At 39.7% G+C, this 25,537-nt stretch overlaps 1 protein-coding gene across 2 annotated transcripts in view; it reads left to right on the top strand.

Moving 5' to 3' along the window:
* The first annotated feature begins 9,755 nt into the window (after positions 1–9,755).
* The window catches only part of LOC116321451 (receptor-type tyrosine-protein phosphatase zeta-like), a 78,951-nt gene continuing 63,169 nt past the window's right edge, over positions 9,756–25,537 (top strand). For both annotated transcript variants that reach the window (XM_039615916.1, XM_031741311.2), the window contains exon 1: positions 9,756–10,002. In XM_039615916.1, coding sequence (XP_039471850.1) covers positions 9,942–10,002 — 61 coding nt within the window. In that variant the 5' untranslated portion in view covers positions 9,756–9,941. The remainder of the gene's footprint in view (positions 10,003–25,537) is intronic.

Here is a 25,537-nt window from a genome sequence, read left to right on the forward strand (position 1 = left end):
ATGGAAACAACATATGAGCACACCTCCTGCCCTTACAGGTAAAATCGCACTAATCCCTGCCTTTCCACAGCAACCCTGGCTGTCTGTGGTGGCTCCTTTAAACTATAGGGATGATTTACCTGACATCGGAAAAATACTTCAACTTTCTATTTATGATACAACATTAATGTGACAAATCATTACTACCAGAACTTTTCTGGCCCTACACTGTAAATGTCCAAGTCAACTAAACGGAAGAGTTACATGTGGTAGTTCATTTAAGCTAGCTAGCTATCCAGCTGATTCCGCTTTGCTTTAATGTTTAACAATTTCTTGTTCTTCATTAAAGGATAATGCCAGTTTTTGAAATTTGTGCCGAAATTGTTATTTACATCTTTCAAAGTTTAACAGAATTTATATTCTAGTTCCCAAGTATGTTATTTTCTAGTATCTAGTTTTGTATTTTTAGTTCTTGATTTCTGGTTTATTTATGTTTGCTCCCACTGAGTCGAGCCTGCATCTGTCTCATCTCTGTCTCCTGTCATTAGTGTCCCAATTTTTCTTTACCCTCAATCTCCCCAGTCATGTACCCATGTCTGTCTGGTCTATCTCTGCAAATGCATTTGTAGTCCTGTCCCTCTGTTTTCTCCCTGCCTGTTTCCATGTTCATCTGTCTGTGTTTGTTTCCATGTTTGTTTCCCAGCCTGTCATGTTTCCATGTCTGTCTATCTCCAGTTCCAGTGTCAGTTTCACGTGTCGCAGTCTGAGTATGAGTTTGAGAGCAGAGAGCATTGGAGGGGAGAGCATGGGAGTATAGCCAGCGAGACTCGGCCTGGTAGAGTATGAAGCTTGAAATTTGAATGTTGCTAAAAGGGAGTTTTTCCTTCCCACTGTTGCCAAGTCCTTGCTCACACGGGGTTGTCTGATTGTTGGGAGTCTTCTCTCTCTTATTCAACGGTCAATATAGAGGGCTTTGAGGTGAATGCTGTTGTGATTTGGCACTATATAAATATAACTGAGTTGAAATAAACAAAAATGGGCTACACACACACTTCTGTATTTTCAGAGTGAATTGGGATTTCTTTGTCATGTTAATGTTTTGGTCTCCATTTCAGTGCAAGGTGGAAGCATAATTCAGCAGTCAGGAGGACAGCAGCCCTGAGAACTCCGCCATCACACGATCAGCCATTCCAGTCAATTACTTATCACATTGCGTAAATGATTCTGTACCACTAAGTAACCACAAAGTGTCTCAACACACATGTGGAATATGATTCACTTTGCTCGTTCATTTACACTTGCTTTCACAGCACAGGCCTTTGTCTTTCAGACAAAGCTGCTCAGTTCAGCAAACTTCCAGCTGGCTCTAAACACACTACGGTCCCGGCGTATTATTGTGTAAAACAAGAGAGACATGATTAAATCCTGGCCTTGCCCTTAAACCCTGTGCTCAAACCCTCCACTGCATCCTTCATGCAATGGAGCCACTGCACTACTGCGTGGTCTGAACAGAGGGTGAATAATCATCCCAGAAGGTAGTAGTGGAGAGAGTCAACAATCTGCTGAATGGCCTGGCACTCCTCCACAGTGCTGTAGTGAGCATCTTGACAGCTTACGACTGATGTACAAAATCAGGCTGTTGATCCTTTTACCTGCTAGAACAAAATGGCCTTCTGCTTGAAGTTTTTCCTTCCCACTGTTGCCAAGTCCTTGCTCATCTGTCTGCAAAACAGAAGAGAGTGAAAAGTATGATGGAGGTTTGTGTCTCCTGAATCCAAAGAGGGAGCTAGTTCCACATAAGAGGGGCCTGAAAGGTGAAAGCTCTGCTTCCTATTTTACTACTTATTGTAGGAACCACTACAGGTCAAATGTACAAGGCAGCAGCCTGAGAGCAAAGTGCTCTATTGCGGGGATATGGTACTCCGAACTCTGATGAAGATGAATGGATTATGACACCATCCAGGTAACCAATCACAGCTTAGCTTCCCTCTGGCAGGTCCAACCTAACATCAGCACCTGGGGCGATTAGTTAACTACAACACTTCAACAGCTGATTTAAGAAGCCTTATTAAAAAGGAAATAAGGAAGGAACAGGTGAGGTGAGGAAAGCAGAGAAGGCGTTGCCTACTGTTGCTACTGCAGCAAACACAGAGCATGAGATGGCCAGTAGCTTAGATAGAAAATCAGGTGAATCAGAGGCTCTTGGTGCTTCTAAAGTGTTTACTGTTACAGGTTACTGCTGCCATCGCTGATAAACTGAGCTAGAGATTCACAAACTTTGCACAGTCTGTCACACTACCATTTTCTAGATGAAACAAATTCACCTCTCATAACGAAGTTATCAAGAACATCGGGGCGACAGCGTCACAGATCTGTGACATTATAAGCATGAAACTATGCAGCTGCAGGATGGTTGCTCTCCTTTTCTTCTCTCAGATGGTCAACCAGGGCATGCACAATGGTAAGTAACCATGGTTACAGGGGGGCACTCAGAAACTCTCATGATCCCCAGTAAAAGATCTCAGGTTATAATAGCCATGCAAAATTAATTATGTGCCCAAAGACTAAAACCTAGTAAAAAAAAATATACTGTGAATATAGAAACTTCTTAACAAGGTAGGTCCATCATTCCCTCCAGGTCTCACTGTCACATGCCCCACATGAGCGCTGAAGCCTGAACACATCCTTATCAACGAGCTCAGCTCCATCAACTTTAGGAAGCCACTGTCCGCTGACAGCCTTGTCATAGTTGGATACTCAGGCTATGGTGGACTTGGGATGCAGTAGACTATGGTCCATGGTCCACCAAACTGTGGTTTGTCTGGGGGCACTGCTGGAGGAACAGTAGATGGAGGTCAGGTGTGTATATTGGGACATTCATAAACATGAGAACGTGGAAGGTCACCTTTCACGTTCCTCAAGAACGCCTCAGGACTTGACAAATCGTCAGTATATTACGCCTCAGGAGTGAGAATGGGTTGGGCCAGCTGACCTAAGAGACCGACAAGGTGTGTAGGGATGAAGAAGCTCAGAGAGGTAAGGCGGGGCAAGATTGTGAAAGCATTTAAACACAAACATAAGAATTTTAAAATGAAGTCTAAAAGACACATTGTGACATCCTCTAAATGGACTTCAACACTGATTAATGGAAAACCACTGACTGTTCAGCAGATGTTAGGGTTTTTAGGGCTGCCTTTTTTAGGTTGGTTACAGTCTAACTCACAAATTGTGTAAATCTTACCCAACCTCTTTGTGACATTGTGGCACAAGCTGGCAACTGAAACTTGACAGCAACACTCATTTGAACAATGAAGGGTACAAATGTACTGATGTACTACAGTTCAAGACTGGACAACATGGAAAAGGCCAAGCTGGATACATTCAATACCTTGCAGCCCTAGTGAAAGCTATTGAAAAACAACAGCCACATTGTTGTGTACCACACACTAATAGTAAACACAAATCACAGAGTGGTTGCATTTCTCAGCTCAAGTGCATTCATTTTTCCCCAGCCAGAAAACCCAGAATCTGCAGCGTTTTGATAAAACCACACAACACCTATTGAACAGAAGGGATTAACATGGTAGTTAGAATGACTTCCAAGAACATGAGCTATATGACTATGCTGAGGTGGCTGTAAAGGACATCAGATTGAGACCGGACCTAAGGACAGAGCCTTTAGAAGTTCCTGATCTCACCCGATCGGGAGGGTGAGAAGGGGAACGTGGTCTCATTTGCAGTGGTACAACAATCCCCACTTGGGACAAAACATGAAGTCCTGGCACAAGACCAACTTCTGCCCAAGTGGCAGAAAATATTTTAAATAACACGAGCACTAGAATTTTCTGAAGGAAAAAGAGTGAATATCTACACCGACTAAACCTACAGACATGAAGCAGAAACCTTACCACAGCTCACTGAAGATAAGAGATTAAGGGAAACAAGCAGGATCCTATGAAAGTCAATGAATGGATAGAAAAGGGAGCTATACAGATGGATGGGCTCTTGAGGTCACATCATGGGAGAATAGTAGCAGCAGTGAAACTTTGTCAGCCTCTGACCAAGCAAGCACATGGCCCTGTGCATGTCAGTAAAAAGTTAACTCAGAGAAATATGGAAGAATTGTGATAGTACCCACACACGGGAGACATTTTGTAGAACTAAATTGCTCACTGTCTCAAGTGCAATGAACACAACCCTTTCATGGGAAAGTTCCCAGTCCCAGACGCCCCATTCAAAGACATTAGCATTGACTTCACTGTCATGGGAGCTGAACACAGAACAAAGGGATAAATATACTTACTGGTAATGGTGGACAGATTCGCTAAATGAGTGGAAGCAATTTTCTGACTGTGACTGTGATAGGGAGTGCCAAGAATCATCAGGTCTGGCAAAGGGTCACATTTTAATAATAAGCACTTATCTGAGGTTGTGAGAGCTTTAGGAACAACACACCGATTCAGGGCAGTATATCATCTGGCATCTCAGGGTACTGTAAAAAGAGCAACCAAAATGACATTGGCACGATTGGCATTAATATTCTCACTGCATAGTAAGACACATTTGACCCCACATGAACTCTTGACAGTGTGTCCAATGTCTGGACCCCCAAGAGTGGGAGCACATCTCTAAACAGGTCCAGAAAGCTTAAAAGGAGGGGAGACCAGAGCCAACAGACTCCTGTGGTAAAGGTAGCTGACTGGGTGCAAGTAAAAGTTCCCAAAAGGAAGGACCGTATAAAGTGGAAGCCACTAAGTGCCTTCCCAGCTCTGACAAATGTCCAGCTGAGATAACCACATTTACTCAGGGCCTTCTTGACATGATGTTCTTCTGCTTACCCGGCCGCTGTATCTGTGTGGATGGTGTTCATTCTGTGTTGTAGCGTCCTGATGGCACTGAGATCGTGCTCCAGTGGATGATGAGAGTCAAACCTTAAAAACTGATTCAGAAAGTGTTCTTTTCTGATTTTAGATGGAATGACCCAGAGCATAGGCGAGTTTAGACCCATTCATCAGAGCACCCCTAAAAATAACTATATTAAAAGTAGTATTAATAGTGCATTTAAGCATTATTTTCTGACTTTGTCTTCAAAAGTTATATTTTCCTAACTTGTCTACTGACAGTACAGGCTAGAATAAAAACAGGTTTTATGTCCAGTGTTGTAATTTTTGTTTTCATGGTGTTACAGTGAGGCGATGCTACTTCCACAGCATGGTTTGTCATTAATAGAATAAATAAGACTTTTGTTGTTGTGGCAGAAGGAAGACAAAAAGATAATTTTGCAACACAAATCAGTGATGCAGATTTAAAATGTACTTTAACTGAAATATAGCAAAAGTTCAAAATGTTCTGATAATGTGGGGACTTATTATTATTGCTTATTTTTATTTGTTCTCTAAATTTCGAACATAAATAACGACATTAGCTAATGTAGCTTAAATCAGTAGAAGTTACTAGCTAATTTTAACTTTCTGATCCACTGTATAGTGTGAGCTGCCTGCTAAGAAGCTGATGTACTGAATTTCACTTCCAATTTTTTAAATTGAGCAATTACCGAGCAATGGTTTTCCAGGCTTTCTGAAGGTCTTTCACTGTTGTTGTGGTTTATTTTACTGGCTTTTTTTTTCACTCAATTTCAGTCCAAGGGATCAACCAGTGTTATATCTACACATAACAGACAACTTAGCAAAGAATGAATTTTTAACCAAATATCTGTAGGTACTAGCAGAAAGCTCCCTCAGAAAGTTCAGGCTGTGTTGAAGAATAAAGTTGCTCATACCAAATGTTGACTTCCAAGGTAATTAGTACAAACTCTGTTTTTGCCTTATATATTGTATTTTCATGTTTGCTTGCACATTATAAATAAATCACTGCACCTATTTCCCTAGCAAAAACAAATAAATGGGTGGTTCAATACTTTTGCACAACAGTTTCCAAAACATGTTTTTAACAAACTGAACTAGTTACCTCTATTTTTAAAATTATCTTAAACCAAATACTAAAGGATGCTGGCTCCTGTCAGTCTTGTTTGACCTGTCCCAAAAGCTTATTTTTGTAGTTTTAGCCTTGTATGTTAATTTGTGTCCATTAAAATTCAAAAATATTGTTAAAATGTATTTCAATAGCTTAAGTCCAAACAGCAGACCAGACATCCGTGCAGTTCTAGCCAACACAGTGAGGACCACCACAGCTGAATTAAAAAATTGCACTGCAACAAGACCTTTCCCTTATGAACACACACACACACACACAGCATACTGTATATATGCACACATATTACACTGTGCATAACAGGGGCAATTTTAGCCCATCTTTGGGGGTGCTTCAGCACTGAATGCCCATTAACCTTATGTGTGTGTGTGTGTGTGTGTGTGTGTGTGTGTGTGTGTGTGTGTGTGTGTGTGTGTGTGTGTGTGTGTGTGTGTGTGTGTGTGTGTGTGTGTGTGTGTGTGTACAGAGAGACAGCCAGGTTCATAATGGATATAAGGAAGTTTTTTTCAAAAAACAGGAGCCACATTCAGGTAAAAGTGTAAAATCAAATGATCCGTCAATAAAGGATAATGTTGGATCAGTGTTTCAATATTTATATCTTTTATTAGATGTTCATGTGGTTTGGTTATTTACCTTTTGGTTGAAAGTACACTGAGAGAGGACTTTTCATTAGTGATCTTAATAGTATTTTTTTCATATTAATGTAATTTTTTCATCTAATTGAATACAATCTATTTGTGTATGATTGTCGGTCCAAAGAGGGAGAGAGGAAAGAGGGAACATGAGGAGAAACAAGGTCAGGAAGAACCAGGTAAGAAAACAGACCGGGCAAAACTGAAACTGTTAAACTGACAAAGAGAAAAAACCTGATTTTACTCACACAATCAGGAAGTTGCGTTCTCCCTATATTAAAGCTGCTATACAGAATCTGCAAAACAAACTGGGTTGAAACATTTTTGACCCTCTTTAACAACATTCCAACATAACATTATCATTGATTGGGGAGATTAAAATTAATGACATATTTTTATGTGGTTCAGCCACAACTCTACTACAACCTCAGCCAGTAATGGGTAGGCCAGGTTTTGGACCGTCCAGTTGTCTGTATGACTGCAGTACATACATCACATTTGCGCACTATCAGAAAGTGCCAAACAGCCCTGGTGGAGTGAGGAGCGTAAAGAGAAGCAGAGTGCTCTGTTTATATTCTAAAAATGTTTTAAGCTAGCTTGTTTCAAAGATTCTGTACTGCAGCTTCAAATGTTTTCCAAAAGCACACTTACCTTATCAGTGTTTCTCAAACTTTTTACAGTGTGTACCATTGGGAAAATGTCAAGCTCTCCCAAGTACCACTACGGAAGCATGAAACTCATAAATCTTACAACACAAAATTAGTTTTATTAAATTAGTCAAATTAGTATCTGCAGTAAAGATTTTTACATACATTGTATACATTCTACCACAAGCAAAGTTGCATCCATTTTTATATTTTTTTATTAATATTTTGTAATAATTTATTCGTAATAATTTATTCTGTTTTGGGAGTATTTTTTTAATGTATCTGTATTATATTATACATACACATTAAAAGTGAATCTCTGTCCAAAAAATGCACTCAGCTTACTTTTTACTCACTATGAGCATCATTCATTATTCTCCCCCAGGATTTAAGGTTAGGATATGAATTTTTTTATATTCCAATCCATTCTTCTTTTGCAGCATTTAAATAACCTTTATCAGATTTATGATTTTGTTACAGACTTTTCAAAAAAGTGTTTTGTTTTTCTTTCACAGATGTGGGGATTAAATTGTGTTAAAATGTACAAAACACTGATGTCATGTTTTGTGACGAGGACCCAGGCACAGAGAGACTTGATGAATTTAAGAATCTTATGATTTAATAAAGAAATCTGCAGACTTGCACAGAGATGGTAAAATTATGATGACTGATAATGGAGACGAAGACAACAGACGATGAGGACAGGGAGGAACAGGGGTTTAAATGCACCAAGGAGACAGTCATAGAGAACTCGGGACAACTGGAGACATTTAAGGATGCAGGGACTGACAGAGACAGGGAAGAAGTCTCATCGTGACGTGTAAAGTTTATTTTGCCTGGCTGGGCAGCTCTCTGGGTGCTCAGCACCCCCAAAGCTCTGATCCTAGAATCGCCCCTGGTGCATAACTATTTCATCCAGTTTGATAGCTAATCTTGACCCAACCAGACTAACACTCCCACCAATTTGAACCAAAGGAGATACTTTGGTCATATTTTTAATTAATTTAATGAAGCCATACCGTTACAATGGTATATCACGTAAATGGAAAGTAATTATGTGTGAGTTATTGCATATCTCAATGTCACCATGCATTGCATACAATAGCCTCTTGTGGAGTTCAAGAATAATAATATGAAGCTTACTCTAAGCCCAAGTACATAAATGTGCATCTGCTTAGAAATATGTAAAAACTTACTGTGGATCAAAGACTAAATGGTAAATGCTAAATGGACTGGTTCTTATATAGCACTTTTATACTCTGAGCACTCAAACCACTTTCGCGAGCCCAGGTGCAAGTGAGCAGGTGAAGGGGACTCCTTTTTTTGTGACATACTTCTAGTAAAGACAAGAACATTAAAACAAATTCTACTTACATTTCAACTGTAAAACACACACAAGCTGTCACTCAGATTAATTAAACCTGCTAACAGTTGTCTTTGGCCACTGGGGACTGGCTTACATCCCCACCAAGTCTCAGTTATAGCATAGAGGCTAAGAGTAACCTGGTTAACAACAGAACACAAACGGATTTCCACAGTCTCTCTCTGTACTATAACTTTGAGACAGCAAAATGTACCTGCAGTGGTATAGACTAAAGTGGTGGAACCTGGTCTGCTTTTCTGTGTGATGCCAAATATTTATTAGTGAATCATACAAAGCTACTCTTGTAGAGTCCAAAAATAAAAACATGGAGCTGGAAATGAGCAGTTAACATCTCTGATTCTGGACCAGGATTTACTTGGCAATGAATCAAAACCAAATTTAGTAGTATCACCCACCTCCATTTGATAAACACAGGAGCTTCTTGTTCCAGAAAATCAGATAATTCACAAAGAGGTTTGAAGTCCCTTGATCAGCCAATTAAATGCTAGACAGACCACTTATGCCTGAAGTGCACTTGTATACGCAATAGTACAGGTCTCAGCAGGTTTTGGGGATCCCAAGAACAACCTATCCAGCTTACTCCTCAACACTATCATATAATTTTTACTAAACATAGTTTTCCCTTTTAATATTTCACTTAAATGCAAACACACAAATTCTCAAATAACTAGATCGAATGATATAATGATTAGAGTAAATCGACTTTTGGATTTATGAGCTTAGTTTTCTCATCTATTTACTGCTGTCATATCTTATTTCCATTTGCTGTGGCCCCTTTCCCTCTTAATATGTTTCCTTCAGTATTTTCTATGTTATTTATCTTCTTTAGTTCTTTTTCATTTTCTTCTCCCTTGTTTCATATCCTTATTACTTTCACTTCTTCTTAATCTTTCTCCCCAACCAAACCAAACTTTAAAATGTTTTTGCACCTTTTTGCACCGATTCTTATTCTACCCTGACACAAATATTAATTAATAAATACAAAATTAACGGCTGGATGAGGTCGTGTAATTGCCAGTGTCTCTATTAATGGTCGTGTGGAGGAATTGAGCCAGTGAAATGTGGGCGGCGCACCGCCTCGGTGTGGCCGCTCCTCTCCAGTCAGCCAGACTGCGTGAAGAACAACGGACAGAGCGAAACGGCGTCGCACACTGGGACCTGCGAACTGTACTACACATACGTAAATAGCCAACCCACAACCTGCATAGTACAATATGGAGCTGTGAGGGTCGTGGACCTACTCTCTCTCGCTCAGCATAAAAACACTACATTGTTTATTTTCCGCATTTACGAGTATTTTCCACCAACATGGAGACTACAGGCTTCTGGCTGCTACTGGCTGCACACTTTATCCTCATCTGCCAACAAGGTAAGGCATGTTGTAATTAATGTTAGTCTGCTCTTCACAGAAACAGTTAATAGTGCTTCAAAAGTGCGCTGGCCTTTTACTTGCTGCGCCAACTTTTAGGTGATTGCTCACTAGCTTCAGGTAAGTTGAAGCGTACGCTGTCTCAAAAAAAAAAAAAAAACCCCGAAAAAAGTCTATTTGCGGTCTTTGTATTTTGTTAGCGTTAGAAAGTTGTTGTTGTTGTTGTTGTTGTTGTTGTTTTTATTTTGTCTGGTCTATATATATTTATGAACTCATTTTCCTAACTGTGGCTGAGATGCCACACACACACTTCTTTTCTTAATTACTCAGTGGGATCTCAGATTAAAATGTTCTGAGGCATAGAGTGTCACACATAAATTCTAAACTGGAGCTGTCAAGCATGAAAAGAGAGGTCTGGACACGGTTTAACTGGTTTATTAAGAGTGTCAGACGCTCTGTATTTGGCAACAAGAGCAATTGAAACCAGTAACACATTACTTACATATATATATATATATATACATATATATATATATATATATATATATATATATATATATATATATATATATATATATATATATATATATATATATATATATATATATATATATATATTTTATTAGTTTTGTAGCTGTTAGTTTCTGTGGCTATGGAGACGTTTCCAATTTTTATTTATGTATTATTTATTGATTTATTTTTTGACTGATGCCTTAGGAAAGTGCAATCATCATGAATGTTTAGGTTTAACTGTTTCAGTCTACTTGCACGCAAAAAGTATGCTTAACTCTGGCAAGTTAGTTGGCAGATCTATATTCGTCTTTCCACCACAGGAACTCAGGGAGTCTAGAAGTTCCAGGCAGGTAGTTTTAAAAGCTTGTTGTAATATCTCAAGGTCCATGAACTTTTGAAGTGTGATTTTACAACTGCATTTAAAATGCAGAGAGATGGTGATCCGATGGCACACTGTTGGTGCACTGTTGCCTCATAGTAAGCGTGTCCAGGCCCGTGTAGGATCCTTCTGTGTTGGGTTTGCATGTTCTAATCATGGTTGTGCTCCTTTCCTTCAAGAAGTCAATTTTTTTCTACCAGAAGAAAATATGAAAAATTATTTTTTTCAACATTATTTTGATAAAGGAGGTAACTAACAACTGGAGTTGGTCCCTAGGCATTGCACAATGCTGGCCCACTGCTCCCAATGGTTAAGATGGGTTAGATGTGGCTATCCTATAAATATTACTAAAAAATATATATTGTCTTAAAATATTAGTGAGGTCATTAAAAAGCAGTAACTCACAGCCAGTCTTTGTTTATTGATTTTCATTTGGTCTTGCTGTTAGTACAATTTAGTAGCTCTTCTGGCACTTAAATCATTTTACATTACCACCCACTGCAGGCAGCACTGTCTTTCAAGTTAACTGCTGAACCTTAGAATCAATTACTCCATGTTTAGTAGCTGTTCTTTCAACACTTAAAAAAAAAAAAGAAAAAGAAAAGACACATAAGTTGATCCTTCTTCTCGTCCATGTCCCAGTAGTTCCTGGGACATGGTGCAAATTCTAAGTTGCTTAATGCTGCATTATATTTCAATATAAGTCAATATATTAGAGCCAATTTACAGCTTCTATGATTACTGTTTTCATAAAAAATGGAAATACAAAAATGTCTTACATTATATTGGTACCTCTGCAAACTTTAAAATCTACTAGAATTTACAATTCCTGTGAGGTTTTTTTGTTGTTTGTTTGTTTGTTTGTTTGTTTTTTGGTAATGGACACACTGGTAGGTCCTGCAGGGATATGGAGCTTTAAAAAGTCATTGGAAATTAATTAGGATTTTTTTTTCTTAAGTTTAAATTCTGGAAGAGCATGTTTTAAAATGTAGCTCTGATGAAATGTTGGGGCACAAAAAGACATTTTAGCTTCCTGAGAAGGCAGCACAGGAATGGTGGAAGAAAAGATGTACAAGGAGAAAACTCAGCACCATCTGTCCTCCCATAAGATACTTTTGAATGGGCAGTGCTAGCCCCGTGCCCTACTGTGTCTGGGCTCATAGAATCTCCTGCCCACTTATTGTCTAACAGGGAGTCTGCTGACAGATGGCGGTCACAGTCAGCCTGTCTGACACTAAGGCACATGGAGGAGGTAGCTGTGGAAATGATACTCATCACACACAGTGATGAAGATGCTCACTTCTGGCTAAAATAAATGCTGTTTTTAGTCTGTGCTCACATTTTGTATGAAAACAAATGCGTTAGTGCTTTTTATTTTTGTATAGACTTTTATTTACTGAGTTACTGTATCAACTTCAGTGGCCAAGCAGTGTAAAGTTGGTTGTGTGGAAAATGCTGGTGTTTTGATTCAACTTAAGTTTAACAATTAAATATTTTATAAAAGCCTAGATTCTGTTCTTTCTTTCAGGAAAGACATAAATGATCACCACAGACTACCTCCTGTTTGTCTTTCTTCTTTACATTAATGTTTTTTTCCCCCTAATTATTTTATCCCTTGATATCTGTCCAGTGCTGCTTGGGGAGACTGGTAAGACATCCTTTGCTGCCCAACTGGTAGTCTGGAGAGGGGGATAAAAAGAGCAGATTTCCAGTTGTGACAGCGGGGATATTTGATGACCAGATTAGTTGGTATTAAGCGTTAACTCGGGCATACAGAGAAGCCATCGGTTTAAATCCTCCTGAGTCTCCCCTCCTTTCTTTCCATGGGCCCTTGGCTGAATGGTGGCTGGGGTTATTTGGGGAAACAAGCAGACGGGTATTTGGTGGAGGTCAGCTGAGGAGGCCAGTTGGTCGAGCTCAGCCCAGTGAATTATGCTGTGAGAGGGGAGATTTGTTTTGAAGTAGCAGGAAAGGGGGCAATGACATACAGAAGAGAGGTCTAAGGGGTAGAATGAGGTGGAACGATGGGGTGCAGAGCAACACAGAACAGAAAAGGGTAATGGCTGTTTTTTTGCTTTTTTTACAGCGGATGGGGAGGTGGGGAAGTGTGATTCACGATGGCAGTGTAATTTGTCCGAGTGGTGGTGAGGACGAGAGGGCACTGTCACACTGTGAAGCTGGTGCTGAAGTGTGAAAGCACATTTTGTTAGGAGTGGGGGATAAAGTAAAGAGTAAATGCACACATTTGCCCTCCAGTACCACAAGATTGTAGGCTCGTAGAGTGATAGAGCACAGGTTAAGCAGCTCTTCTTCCTTTGTTAAACTTTAACAGCCCCACCAAAGCCCACTGTGTATTTTGGTTCTCCAGCCTCACTTTGTAGTCCACTTTTGTGGACTATGCTGAGGAAAACCACATACATGTTTGTCTCTTTCTGCTCTTATTAAAATAACAAAACTGTGAAAAATGTGAATAAAACAGATTAAGTCGATTTACAAACACATATTCTGTTTACAATATAATATGTGTCTGTCTAGGTTTTCAGTCGTCCAGATCATCGTAGTCTAAAAGAAGGTGACTGGACTTCTTTAAGTTTCTTGAAGATGTTTCACCTCTCATTTAAGAAGCTTCTTTAGTTCTAAAACCAAATGGTGGATTCCTAGGTATTTAAAGTTGTCCTGTCCTGATCATTGACCCAATGTTGATCATGTGCCTCATCATATTAGCCAAGGTGTGAAAAAATGGCACAGGTTATTATCAGCAGAGGTTTGGGGTGAAACCACTGTGAGACCTTGCCTCACCCTATCATGTGACCTATTGTGATCACCTGACACAAGATGTGAGTGGGGGTTGATGCGCCTGGGATGGGATCTTAAAACTGCATTGTAAGTGGCAGACAGTTGATGTCACCCTCTCAAAAATGTTCAAAGATGTTCGTTCACAGTGGATATAGATGGCCTCTTTCAAACCATCTGTCTTCTGTCCAAAATGTGAACATTGTCATCCTTGAACGAGTGATCTTTGACCTTTAGATGCAGATGTACAGCTGAGTCTTGTCCTGTCGAGGTGGCTCTTCTATGTTGTGCCATGTGGAGCAGCTGTTTGGTTTCTCCGATGTCTGAGCAGTCCTCACTGCACTGCACAGTATACAACGTTTATAATATCCCACTAAAGATTGGACGTCGGATAGATGTGCAGGCCCATCGGTCCATGACCAATCCTGGACATTTATACAATGTCCAAACTTGGTCCACAATTTGGATGTCCAACCATGACCCAACTTGGACTTTGGGTCATGGTTGGACATCCAAATTTACATGATAGATAAATCTTTTTTTTTTTCTTTTTTTTTTTTTTTAACAATTATCAACATTTTTGTTATCATTTATAAACAAACACAATTTATTATGTGTTAGCCTATTGATTTACTCAGTACATGTGGGTTTTTATTTATTTTTTGTTATTTTACATTTTTTCAGTTTTTCTTTAACTGGCTTATTTATTTCAATTAATCAACTTATGTTTTTTTTTTAGCCAGGTTAAAACTGATTTTTTTTTTTTTAAGTTTTTTTTCAATGTGTTGAAATCCATGTTAAAATATAAAAATAATAATGGTATTTAGAATTCTTTTAAAAATGTATTTTAAAAGGAGTACAATGTGTTTAATAAGTTTAAAAGAGCAGTATCCTGTTTTACTGTGAAGAGCTTAGAAAGAGGAAGTGAATGTGGTTGTGATCGGTCGCAGGACTGGGAGAAGTTGTTATGGAAATTACGAGAAGTTTATAAAAGTGTTTATGTATGAACTGGACTATCTGCTTGACAGTCTTTGTCAGTGCACACATTTTGCAAACTGCCTGTGAGAAGCTGGATACATTTCTGCTCAATCTGCTGCTCAAATCCACCATGCAGCTGCTTACTTTTGTTTTAGCTTAAGAGCCCGTGCCATCTTGGAGATCTCCACTGATTACGCTGCATTCCTTCACACATAACCGTTTCTGTACAGAAACCGTGCTGCCCACCCTCTGGAAACATGGGACTACAGTGCCTATAAAAGCGTTATAAAAAACAATGTCTAAAATGAGTTGAAGTTTGACATTGAAAAGATTTCCACAACAACCACATTTTAGCCTGAACCCAGAGGTTGTACGGAGACCAACACTAGATGTTCAGTAGACACTGGAAAAAAAGATGTCCCCTGGCATTACAAAACAACAATGTTGTGGGATAGAAGAGCCACCTCCACAGGAAAAGACTCAGCTGTACATCTGCATCGATTGAAGCCAATCAAACTAAAAGACATTTGGAAACTCTTCAATGTGACTTCAAAAATAAACAATTGGATTTCTTTAAATGGACTGATAAAGCCTGGCTAGCCTCCTGCATAGTTTCCTGCCAAAGAGAAACACCTTCACATTATTGTAGAAAAATTAATACTGGCTACTGCAAATGAAATGGCTGTCACAGCTGATGGTGAAAAGCCAGTGGAACCATCATTTTTCAAAGAATGTATTATATTTTATATTTGACAACCGTGCAGTCTATTTTAAACTAAAGGCAACAGGAGATTTCTTAATCACACTGGATAAGAGCACAGACTGTGCTCATTTTTGGAACTAGGTTAGGAAATATTTTTCCTAGTGAAAAACTATGTAGTTAAAAAGTGAGCACAATAATAAATACAGAGCAATCTACTGTACAATATAAAGCGCCTTGAGGCAACTTTTGTTGTGATTTGGCGCTATATAAATAAAATTGAATTGAATTGAATTGAATTGAAGGGGAAAAACTGTAAATGTATGAAAAGTTCACAATTCCACTATTTATAACAGTCGTAAACAGTGAAGTTTTGAAAAGAATCAGTGTCTCATTTAAGGACAGGCTTTGGCATGCGAAGGAATAGCCCCTTATCTTGACAAAATACTCAAATAAGTTACCTGTATTGTGAACTTTTATTAAAGGCACTGCAAACAACAGTTGTTTTTTTACATGGGGCAGAATACACACACTTACCTGTTTCATCCAGAGGTGTGCTGGCTCTCCACAGGCAGAGTTCTTTATCTTTTATATTTGAGAAGCAGCCCCACACGCCTCCCCTTTTGCTGATTTGTTCATTGATGGCTGGCTTCTCAAATTGTCCTGTTTGGAAGATATCTTTTTATCTCTCCAATGAGCTGAATTTCCAATTGCAAGTACAGCACAATAATGGCAACGTGTTCTCACATTCCATAAGTCCCCGAAGCTATGGGTTGCATGACACCAAAACCATGTCTCGCACTGTGTTATAGGACAGAGAACAGTATAACGTTACTGATGCGGAAGGGAAAACATCTCGTTGGGCTTATTCAGACACACTAGCTACGCCCATTCACAACTTTCATCACTATTTTTGAGTGACAGAAAATGGGTTCAAAATCCCTTTGAATTTGAAAGCCTGGAGGGGAAAAAGTAGAACTATTACAGCTGAGCAGTTACATGCTGAAGATGATGTAACAGTGGGCACATCACCATTAAAGACAAAGTCGCCAGCAGAGACATTGAGCTATTAGCCAATACCATGAGACTACTACCTACCAAGGGAAATTTAGATATAGTTTGTGATGTTCTTCATTCTGTCACTAGTAAACTGGAGATAATGTAACCCCATTTCCTCTTCCTGAGTATAATCAAACCTCTTTGGATCACTCTACCCTCATTCAGCTAGTGTGTTACATGTCCCACCAGAGACGATAAAACACTGACTTACTGTATGCTAACACAAAAGATGAATATAGCTCATCTGTCCTGTGTATAAACGTTTAGAACACAGGAAGCTATTACCCGCGTCGTGAAAAGAAAACCTCCGAAGGACCGTTTTGATGCAACAATGTGGGGATTGCTTTGTGATGACCATGGAGAGGACATTGTCTGGTGGATTGTGTAATAGACTACATTAATTTCTGTACAGATAATGGTGTTCCCACCAGGACTGTACATCAGATTCCTGACATCAAGGGTGTCCTTACGCAGAATGGGAAAGCCTTTTGAGTCCGGAAACAAAGAACAACTGAAGAGTATACAGAGATAGCTGAGGGGAGGCATTAGTCAGGGGAAAACGCTTTTCCATTACGACCTACTCAGATCGACTTCCCAGGTTTGCCATGGTTTTCAGAGTTTTCCCTTAGGTCATAGTACCTGGTACCAGGTACTAAAGTAGTACCTGCTCTGCCCGGTTCCAAGCGATCCGAGAAGGTGCTAAAATGTGGCGTGTCAGACTGCATGCCACCGGCTGGTCAGTAGCATCACTCGATGAGTCACGAGAGCGTCTCGTTCATGAAAATCAATACTGCTATTTTTGAAACCGTCAACAAGGGAAATGGCTACAAAACACAATGCCTTGGTCCCCGAGTCTGACGAAAGCCACAGACCGAGCAGCAGGTATGTTCTTGCCTCAGTGTCCTCCTTTGTTGTAGTGTTCATTTGCATATTCATTACATCACAGGACGCTTGGACACATTGCTCTGACAACGACCACTCCTATTCGGTGATACTCGATTGTAATGGAAAACCGGGCGATCTGAGTTGACATGTGCTGAGCCGTGGCGAGTCGAACCGAGTAGGTACTAATGGAAAACAGGCTCTACAGACAGACGGTGGAGAACCAGCTACAGCTGAACAATGTTAATAGAGTCTGGAGGAGTCTTAGAACCATGTCAGGCTATAAAGAATGCAGTTTTCAGCCTGTAGGGGACAAAAAGTGGTCAAATGAACTAAACCACTTCTTCAATAGGTTTGATTCGTCATTTGCCCCTGTCCCAGGTCTGCCCTAAAAGCTACAGCCACCACCACCACCATCACCATCTGAGCACCCTGGGGACTGCCCCGTCTCCACACACACCTGAGCTCTGCTTAATTTCTTCTTCATTTCCAGTGTGCTGCACCTCCCCGTCAACCATGATCTCTAATACACAGCCACCTTGCTCCAATATGTCTTTCACACTTAACCAGATGAGGTGTGAACTCAGGAAGACCAAAGCAATGACGGCAACAGGTCCATATTGTACTATCATACTCACACTGAGAGACCAGCTAGAGTACACAGGTGTGTACCACTTGAATCCTGGACTGTTGTACCAACATAAGAATCCAGAACTGTGTGTCCAATAGGGTCTTCTGCAGTACAAGCAGCCCACAGGGAACAGTTCTGGTTCCATTTTACCATATACACCACAGACGTCTCCTACAACTCTAATTGCTTCCTGCAAAAGTTCTGACTCAGCAATTGTTGACCTTATCGCCAGTTGGGACAACAGGAAATACAAAGAACTGACCAAGTACTTTATTGACTGTTGCCAGGGTAACCACCTCCAAATCAACACTGGGAAAATCAAAGAGCTGGTGATGGACTTTTACAGGCACAACCATCCTCCTACACCAGTGAACAGCCAGGGAATGGACATTGAGATGGGGTACTCATAAGTACCTGGGTGTTCACCTGATCAGTAGATTGCATTAACAATCCAAAGGCCATCTATAGGAAAGGACAAAGCAGGCTGTATCTGCTACGGAAACTGAAGTTATTTGGAGTGCAGGGTCAGCTCCTAAAGACCTTCTATGGGGGTGTCCAAACTCATAGGGTGCATCCTCCTGAGGCCGCATTTGTAGGACGATTACGTCACAGCGTCGTGACAAAGGCTGTCCAAATCTGTAGACTCCTCCCAGTGCGGCCTCCTTTTCCAATGTCAATATAAGCTCATCTTTTAACTTGTTACTCAAGGTAATGGAGAGAACAGCAGCGGTCAGTTTGAGTCTTGGTATTGTTATCTTAATAGGAGCAACTCTGGTCTTTGCTGTAAAGCACAATGCACTTTATCATCTTTGTTTACGTGTCTTAAATACGAACACTGATCATAAGAATATAAACTTGTGTCAGAAAAGTCATGCAACTCTGTTTTTACAATTTGGCCAAAGTCTTTAGGAACATAACAGCGTGATATTATGATTTTCTCTAAGTTGTCTAAGTCGCTATTCTAGTTATTCCACATTGGCCTTAATTCACTGGGAAGTGGGTCATCCCAGCTTGTGCCTTGTTTGCATGTCTCTTGAAGGACTCTTTTGCCTGTAAGTAGAAAAGGGAATGAATCCCAGTGGGCCGTAAAGAGATGCAGCCATAGATGGGATGCCTTGGCTTGTAGCACGTTGATCGCTGGGGCGAAAATGAAACCTGACTGTCTGCATCAATGTGCCAGTGAATGCCTAGTTTCAAGTTTGGAGTCATTAAATGCCAAGTCACATGCTTGCTGTGGGGAGGCACGTTCAGATGCTGGAACGCTTACTTAACACCGTTTTGTCATTGCTTACAAACTTGTGTAGTCTGAGTTCACCTGATGCACAGTGTCTGAGCCTCCTGAGGGACCTGAAACCTCACCTGGCCCGGACACGGAAAGGATTGACAGATTGATAGCTTGCAGTGTTCATCACACCATCATCCACGTAGAAATCCTTCATTATGAATTGAGATGCAAGGGGAAACTGTGTCTCGTTATCTTTAGCAAGCATGCTTTAACCCATAATTTGCACACCCTGGTGAGGATGTGGCGCTGAAAAGGTGCACCTTCATCCAAAACTCTTGGGGCTCAATGTTCAGTGCGCCATTTTTCCACCATAAAATTCTTAAATAATCTGTCTGCTTCATACACTTGAAATTGGTGGAACATTTTTTTCAGCGTCACAACATAATTCAACTTGATGCCTTCTAAATCTGATGAGAACACCATTAAGATTGTTCAGCAAATCTGGGCCTGACAGCAAATGATCATTGAGACTGTTACCTCTGTATTTTGCTGAGGCGTCAAATACTACTCTGAATTTGTCTGGTTTTGGGGGTGATATATCCTGTGGTGAGGAATATGCCACTTTTCTCCTTCTTTTGCTTCACTGTGCACTTCCTCTGCATCACCCTTTTCTACGATTTCACTCAAACTTTATGTATTGTTCCTTGTACCTTTGGTCTTTCGACAGTTTGGTTTGAGGCTTTGAAGCTGCACAGTGGCCATTTGCTTATTGTCTGGTAAGAGGGGTCTCTCCTTAAATGGAAGTGGCATTTCATAATGTCCTTCAGTGTTTTTGTAAATCCCTTCCTTTTAACATGTTAAGAAAGAGAATGTCATCTTGAGACACTGACCTGTTATCCTTGTTATCGTCCTTAAAGTCAGACTCAATAACCTTGATTGCATCAGCTGAAGTCACTAGTGGGAGCTCTTTAACTGCAACTCTGTGACACACAGTAGACATGCTAAAAGAATCACCATAAGACAGTGCCGGACGTACAATTCTCCAGCCCAATGCTGTGCGAACTGCATAAGGTTCATTCTCTCCTCCTAAGATTACTTGCTTTGGAGCTTATGCCTTAGCAGCAACTGTAGCCAATTAAAAGTGCAACTTCACATTCTGGTGGTTGCAGCCTGTTCTGTGTTGATCTGAATTTGTGGCTGGTTTGTAGCTAATTTACCATTGTCATAGTTGAAGTTGTGCAGACAGGTAGGATGTTTTTTGTTTTTTTTTTCTTACACACTTCACATACAAGTCTGTAATAACATTTCTTTGTGCTGTGGGTTTGAGACAGCCATAACAGAGTTTTTTCTCCTTTATATATTTCCTTCATTCCTCAAGTGATTTGCTGTTTAACTGTGGGCAACTGTGACGTTTGTGACTTTTTTTTTTGTTCAAAACTAGTTTTGTATTTGGCTAGGGTCTGTGTCACCAGTGGTAGCATGAGGTGATACCTGGATCCTACAGAGGTTGCACAGGCAGTCAAAGTCCATTGCCAAACGGTTTACCCTTTCATCCCAGCACAGTATGAAGAGCATGGAAGAGATTCCAGGAGACAGGCGCTCTAGGAGAGCTTGTCAGGGCTGTAGAAAGTCCTTAACCCGTCAGCAGGACAACTGGTACCACTGCACCCCTTGCTCCTTTGTGCAAGGAAAAAGCAGATTGTCAGAGCCCTACAAAATGAACTCCAGCAGGCCACTGGTGTGATTGTCTCTGATCAAACAGTCGGAAACAGGCTTCGTGAAGGTGGTCTGAGAGCCCGGTGTCCTCTGATTGTCCCTGTGCTTTACAGTTTTATAAATGAGAGCAAGTTCAGCCTAAACACATGTGACAGACCTGAAACAGTATGGAGAAAATTACATTATTAAGCGTGACTGGCTTGGTGGCGGGTCAGTGATGGTCTGGGGAGGGATGCGCAGACCTCTACAGGCTGACTGTCCCTGACTGCCATTAGGTATCTGGTTGGAAAGATCAGTGGGTTTTGAGTTCCTCCTGGTTCATGACAATACTCACCCTCAGTGCAGAGAGTTTGCAGGCAGTTCCTGGAGGATGAAGGAATTGATACCACTGACTGGCCCCCATGTAAACCAGTAGAACACCTCTGTGACAGTTTGTTTCTTTGAACTCTGGCTTGATAATTTTCATTTCCAGTATATTATGTGGCTTTCTTTTGTTCCTAACACATTACCGAGTATATATCTAGTAACAACTATACCAGGTATTAACCTCTCAAAGCAGCACTAATATCGCTCTCACTGTAAGACAGCTGGGATTGGCTGCAGTCCCATTGCGAGTGGGTAGGAAAGAAATGGCTTCATATCATATACAGTAAGCAGTAGGTTTCCGTATAAATACGCATAGAATTCTCTGTACCACAGTTTGAGGTATTCTTTGGAGCCACTAGAGCAAAATTCATAGCACTTGGTAATCTCATCATGTGAAAAAAAAAATGCTTATTTTTGTTTGTGTTTTACAGTCATCTAAATAATTATGGTAATAATGGTTGTTCTCCTCCAGTTCAGATAAGTGGCCATTTAGAGAAAAAAAATTAGAAAAAATTCAATCTCAAATAAATGTCATCATAATAGATGTCTTTCTGAAAGTGCTTATAATATAAAGTGCCTTGAGGTAACTGATTTGGTGCTATATAAATAACTGTGAATTAAGTTTTGCAAGGTCATTTAAATGATTGGAGTCCTGAATATCATTTTGCTCAAATATATGATCAAGTTGTGATAAGAACAAACAGATTTTTCATGAGAAAGAGAGGGAGAGAAATAAAAGGATTATTAAGAAATCACAAGTAAATAAGAAATCACCAGACACAGTGCTAAAGAGGGAAAATGAAATAGAAGTATGTCAAGGTTACGAGAGGACAAATCCATAATTTCCTCTCTGTCTGCCCCCTCGCTGCTAATTTAAATTAGGTCATCTCTCAAAATAGTCATGTGTGCCCAAGGTGTTGCCAGCAAATGCCAGTCTGTTAATGAGTCAGTGATTGTGTTATTGATGATGATCACACACAGCACAATGGATATATGCAAGTGAAAAACCAATTGATGTTTGGCAGCAAACTTGCAGGCAGGGTGGCTGTGGCTGCCCCCTGCAGATGATGTAGCACTGAAATCTTTAGAAGGTCAGCGGGTAGGACGCCCTGCTTAGAACACTATGGACAGAAAACTCCGTCATCTTTTTTCCTGTGAGACTGAAGCCGTGTTTTTTCAAGTTGTGGTCTGCATGCTACAAATGGGAAACACTATTCTAATAAATACCCCATTATTCATTATACAGCCACCATTTACAAGCTTATCTGTATGTGAATTTGGTAATGAAATACTTCTTGATGGAATTAAGTGCAAGATAGAATTGGGCTTTTTAGAGTAGGGGGAAAATACATTTTATTCATGTAGTCTCGTAACTTATGGATAACTTTAGGTTAGCTGGCCATTCAGTCTTAGATAAATTTTATTCATATGTTTATTGTATATGTTGAATTTCAAATTCCTTTTTTACAGACATAGTTTTGAATGGATCTTTACTCTAAAGCTGATTCAAACCTGTCCATTGAAGCCTGATACTTTGCTCTTTACTATAATGATATAATCACAATATCTTCTCAGTCAAATGTTGTTTTATTGATATTGTGCTGCCTGTGTTGGTGAATTAATATAAAAATGGGTATTTTCAGTATTATATGTGTTCTATAGACACAATGTTCATTTTCAGTTTATAAATATAACACAGTTATCAGTAAATGGAAACTGCATACTGGACATTTGCGCATCAAAAGGACCCAGTCGAGGTGGTTCAGGAATCTGATTAGTATGCCTCCTGGGTGAGGTGTTCCCAGCATGTCCCGCAGGAAGGAGGCCCCGGGGCAGACCTAGGACACAGTGGAGAGATTGCATTCCATAATTTCCTCAGGTATTAATAAAGTATTCTGATTCTCTCAGCTGAAGATGGATGGATGAATGGAAATTTAATGACTGGACTTGTTGCGCAGGTGGCATCCTATTATGGTGCCACACTGAGCTCCTGAAAGCCTCCCATTCTTTCACAAATGTTTGTAGGAGTCTACGTGCCTAGGTGATTGATTTTTATACACCCGTGGATTGGATATTGGATTCAATGATTTGGATGAGTGATTGAATACTTTCAGCAGTATAGACATAGAAATAGATTTTATTTAATCACACATTGGGGAAATTCACTTGTTACAGCATCACAAGAGACATGGGACATGAGGTAAATTTGAGATATATTGGAAAAATTTTAAAAAATGGAAAAATATTTTTAAAATAGTATACAACAAAGAAAAAATAATATACAATGTAATAGTACAATATACTATGTAAAGAGTGTTACTATATACAATAAGATTTTTTTTATATGTATATAAAGTACAGTGCGAGTGATAATAATATGTATGGATTTTTAAACTATATTTATCCTGTGTGGATATTTTACAGTCTGAGCGCTTAAAATGAGGTTCTCATTCGACCTTGGTCTACTACTTTTGGTGGGTTACTTCAGTGTTTACTGCCCGTTTTCCCTAGTTGGCAACTTGGAAATACTACATGCCTTGGACGCAGCATTAAAATCGTCAAATTCATTCATGAAGTAGTCTTTTGATTTGACTACATGCTCTAACCGACGTCCCTAGGCACACCATTGTCAATTGATTTACTCTCCAACTGAGGATTAGGTTGACAAAGTATTTAATCCAAGAAAGAGGGCTTTACATTCATCCTCACACTTCCTTTCTCATTGTTGTTTCTGTGGGATACAGTGCTGGCATTCTGCTCCATCCATTTAAGTCCAGTGTTTAATTAAGTTGTTTTTCTGTTGAAGGAGCTTTTCTGGGGGCCTTTGACAAACTCTTCCGTCAGTGTGTGTACAATCAGATTAGAAACACATCTGCTGAGAATCAAAACACCTCTACTTAGGAGACATGCTTTATAAATAAGGAAATCTGCCAAAGAAGGTAACTTAGTGCTTAGTTTAGCAGGACTTAATCAGACATTAGAAAATGTAGAAATTTTGAGTAAATAAGATAACAAATATTTACTTTATCTCAAAAGTTGGGCAATTATTGCCTTTTAAATACATTGTGCAAAATAAAGTATTTGCTTCTATACCACCTGCTTTCAGTTAAATCACAAGTGATACCAGGATACCATTTAACAAATTAATTTGATGCATGGTTGCAGATAAAATCTTTCTCTTGCATGGCTCATCGAAGAAAAAGGAATCTGATGCCACTTCTGACCTATTAAACATTCCAAAAAATGTCTTAAAAAAAGCAAAAATTCTCACAGCTTTGAGAAATGTTTGTGGAGCAGCCCCTCTCATGTAAATTTGGAGACAACCCTCAGTTTTAACTTGAATTTACAAGCTTTGACTATTACAAAGTTAAAGCAAATATGGGAAAGTATATAGATGTATATGTGACTTTTAAACTTCAATTTAGTTGTTGGGTTCCGATTAATATGCACTGCAAATAAAAGTCTTATTATTTTACAGGAAGAGTACTAGAGAGTATAATTATTTCTTGATCAAATTCACATGCATATAAATTGCAGTGACGTCCCATTCTTAAGCCATAGGGATAAGTATAATGTCAGCCCACCCTTTGTAGCTATAACTGCTTCTGTGGAAAAATGCTGAAAATGTAAAACTGCCTGTCTCTATTTAACTTTTTTTTTTTTTTTTAAATGTTGGGGCAACGTGTGTCTAAAACGATGTGCGGTGTTTTCCTGGAAACACTTATGCAAAATACTAAACCACCTATTTCAAAAACATTATTTTCTTAATATTTAAAACTAAATGCTAAAAATCTGGCCCTCTTTACCAGTCTATTAAGTTGTTTCCTTTCCCTCTCCATGCTGCCACCTCTCTAGCAGACAACGATCCATCACAGTGTCATGAAAGGCTCTTATTAATCTTCTGCACACTCCAAAAGACCTCAGCCTGCCCAGCAGATAAAGCCAACTTTGGCTGTGTTATGTGACTAGTCCTGTTTATTGTTTTGGTAAAGGGATTTGTACTTTAGTGTCCAAACCACAGTTATGGTGTCAGTGAGCATTTTACTGGTGTTAATGAGCAGGTGGTGAGGTTACACCAGATGATGAAGTAGATGATACTCTGGATCATCTGAGAACTTCTGGAGGTGGCATTTTGTGGTGTTGTATCTGAAGTCCAAAGTATAGAGGGTAAAGAGGAAGGGACAGAGCACCGTCCCCTGAGGGCCCCCTATGCTGCATACCCCCACTTCAGACACACAGACCTGAAGCCTCATGTACTGTGGTCTTTTGATGAGGTAGTCTATTGTTCATGCA

The sequence above is a fragment of the Oreochromis aureus genome, linkage group 7 (genome assembly GCF_013358895.1).
Source record: "Oreochromis aureus strain Israel breed Guangdong linkage group 7, ZZ_aureus, whole genome shotgun sequence".
Lineage (NCBI taxonomy): Eukaryota > Metazoa > Chordata > Actinopteri > Cichliformes > Cichlidae > Oreochromis > Oreochromis aureus.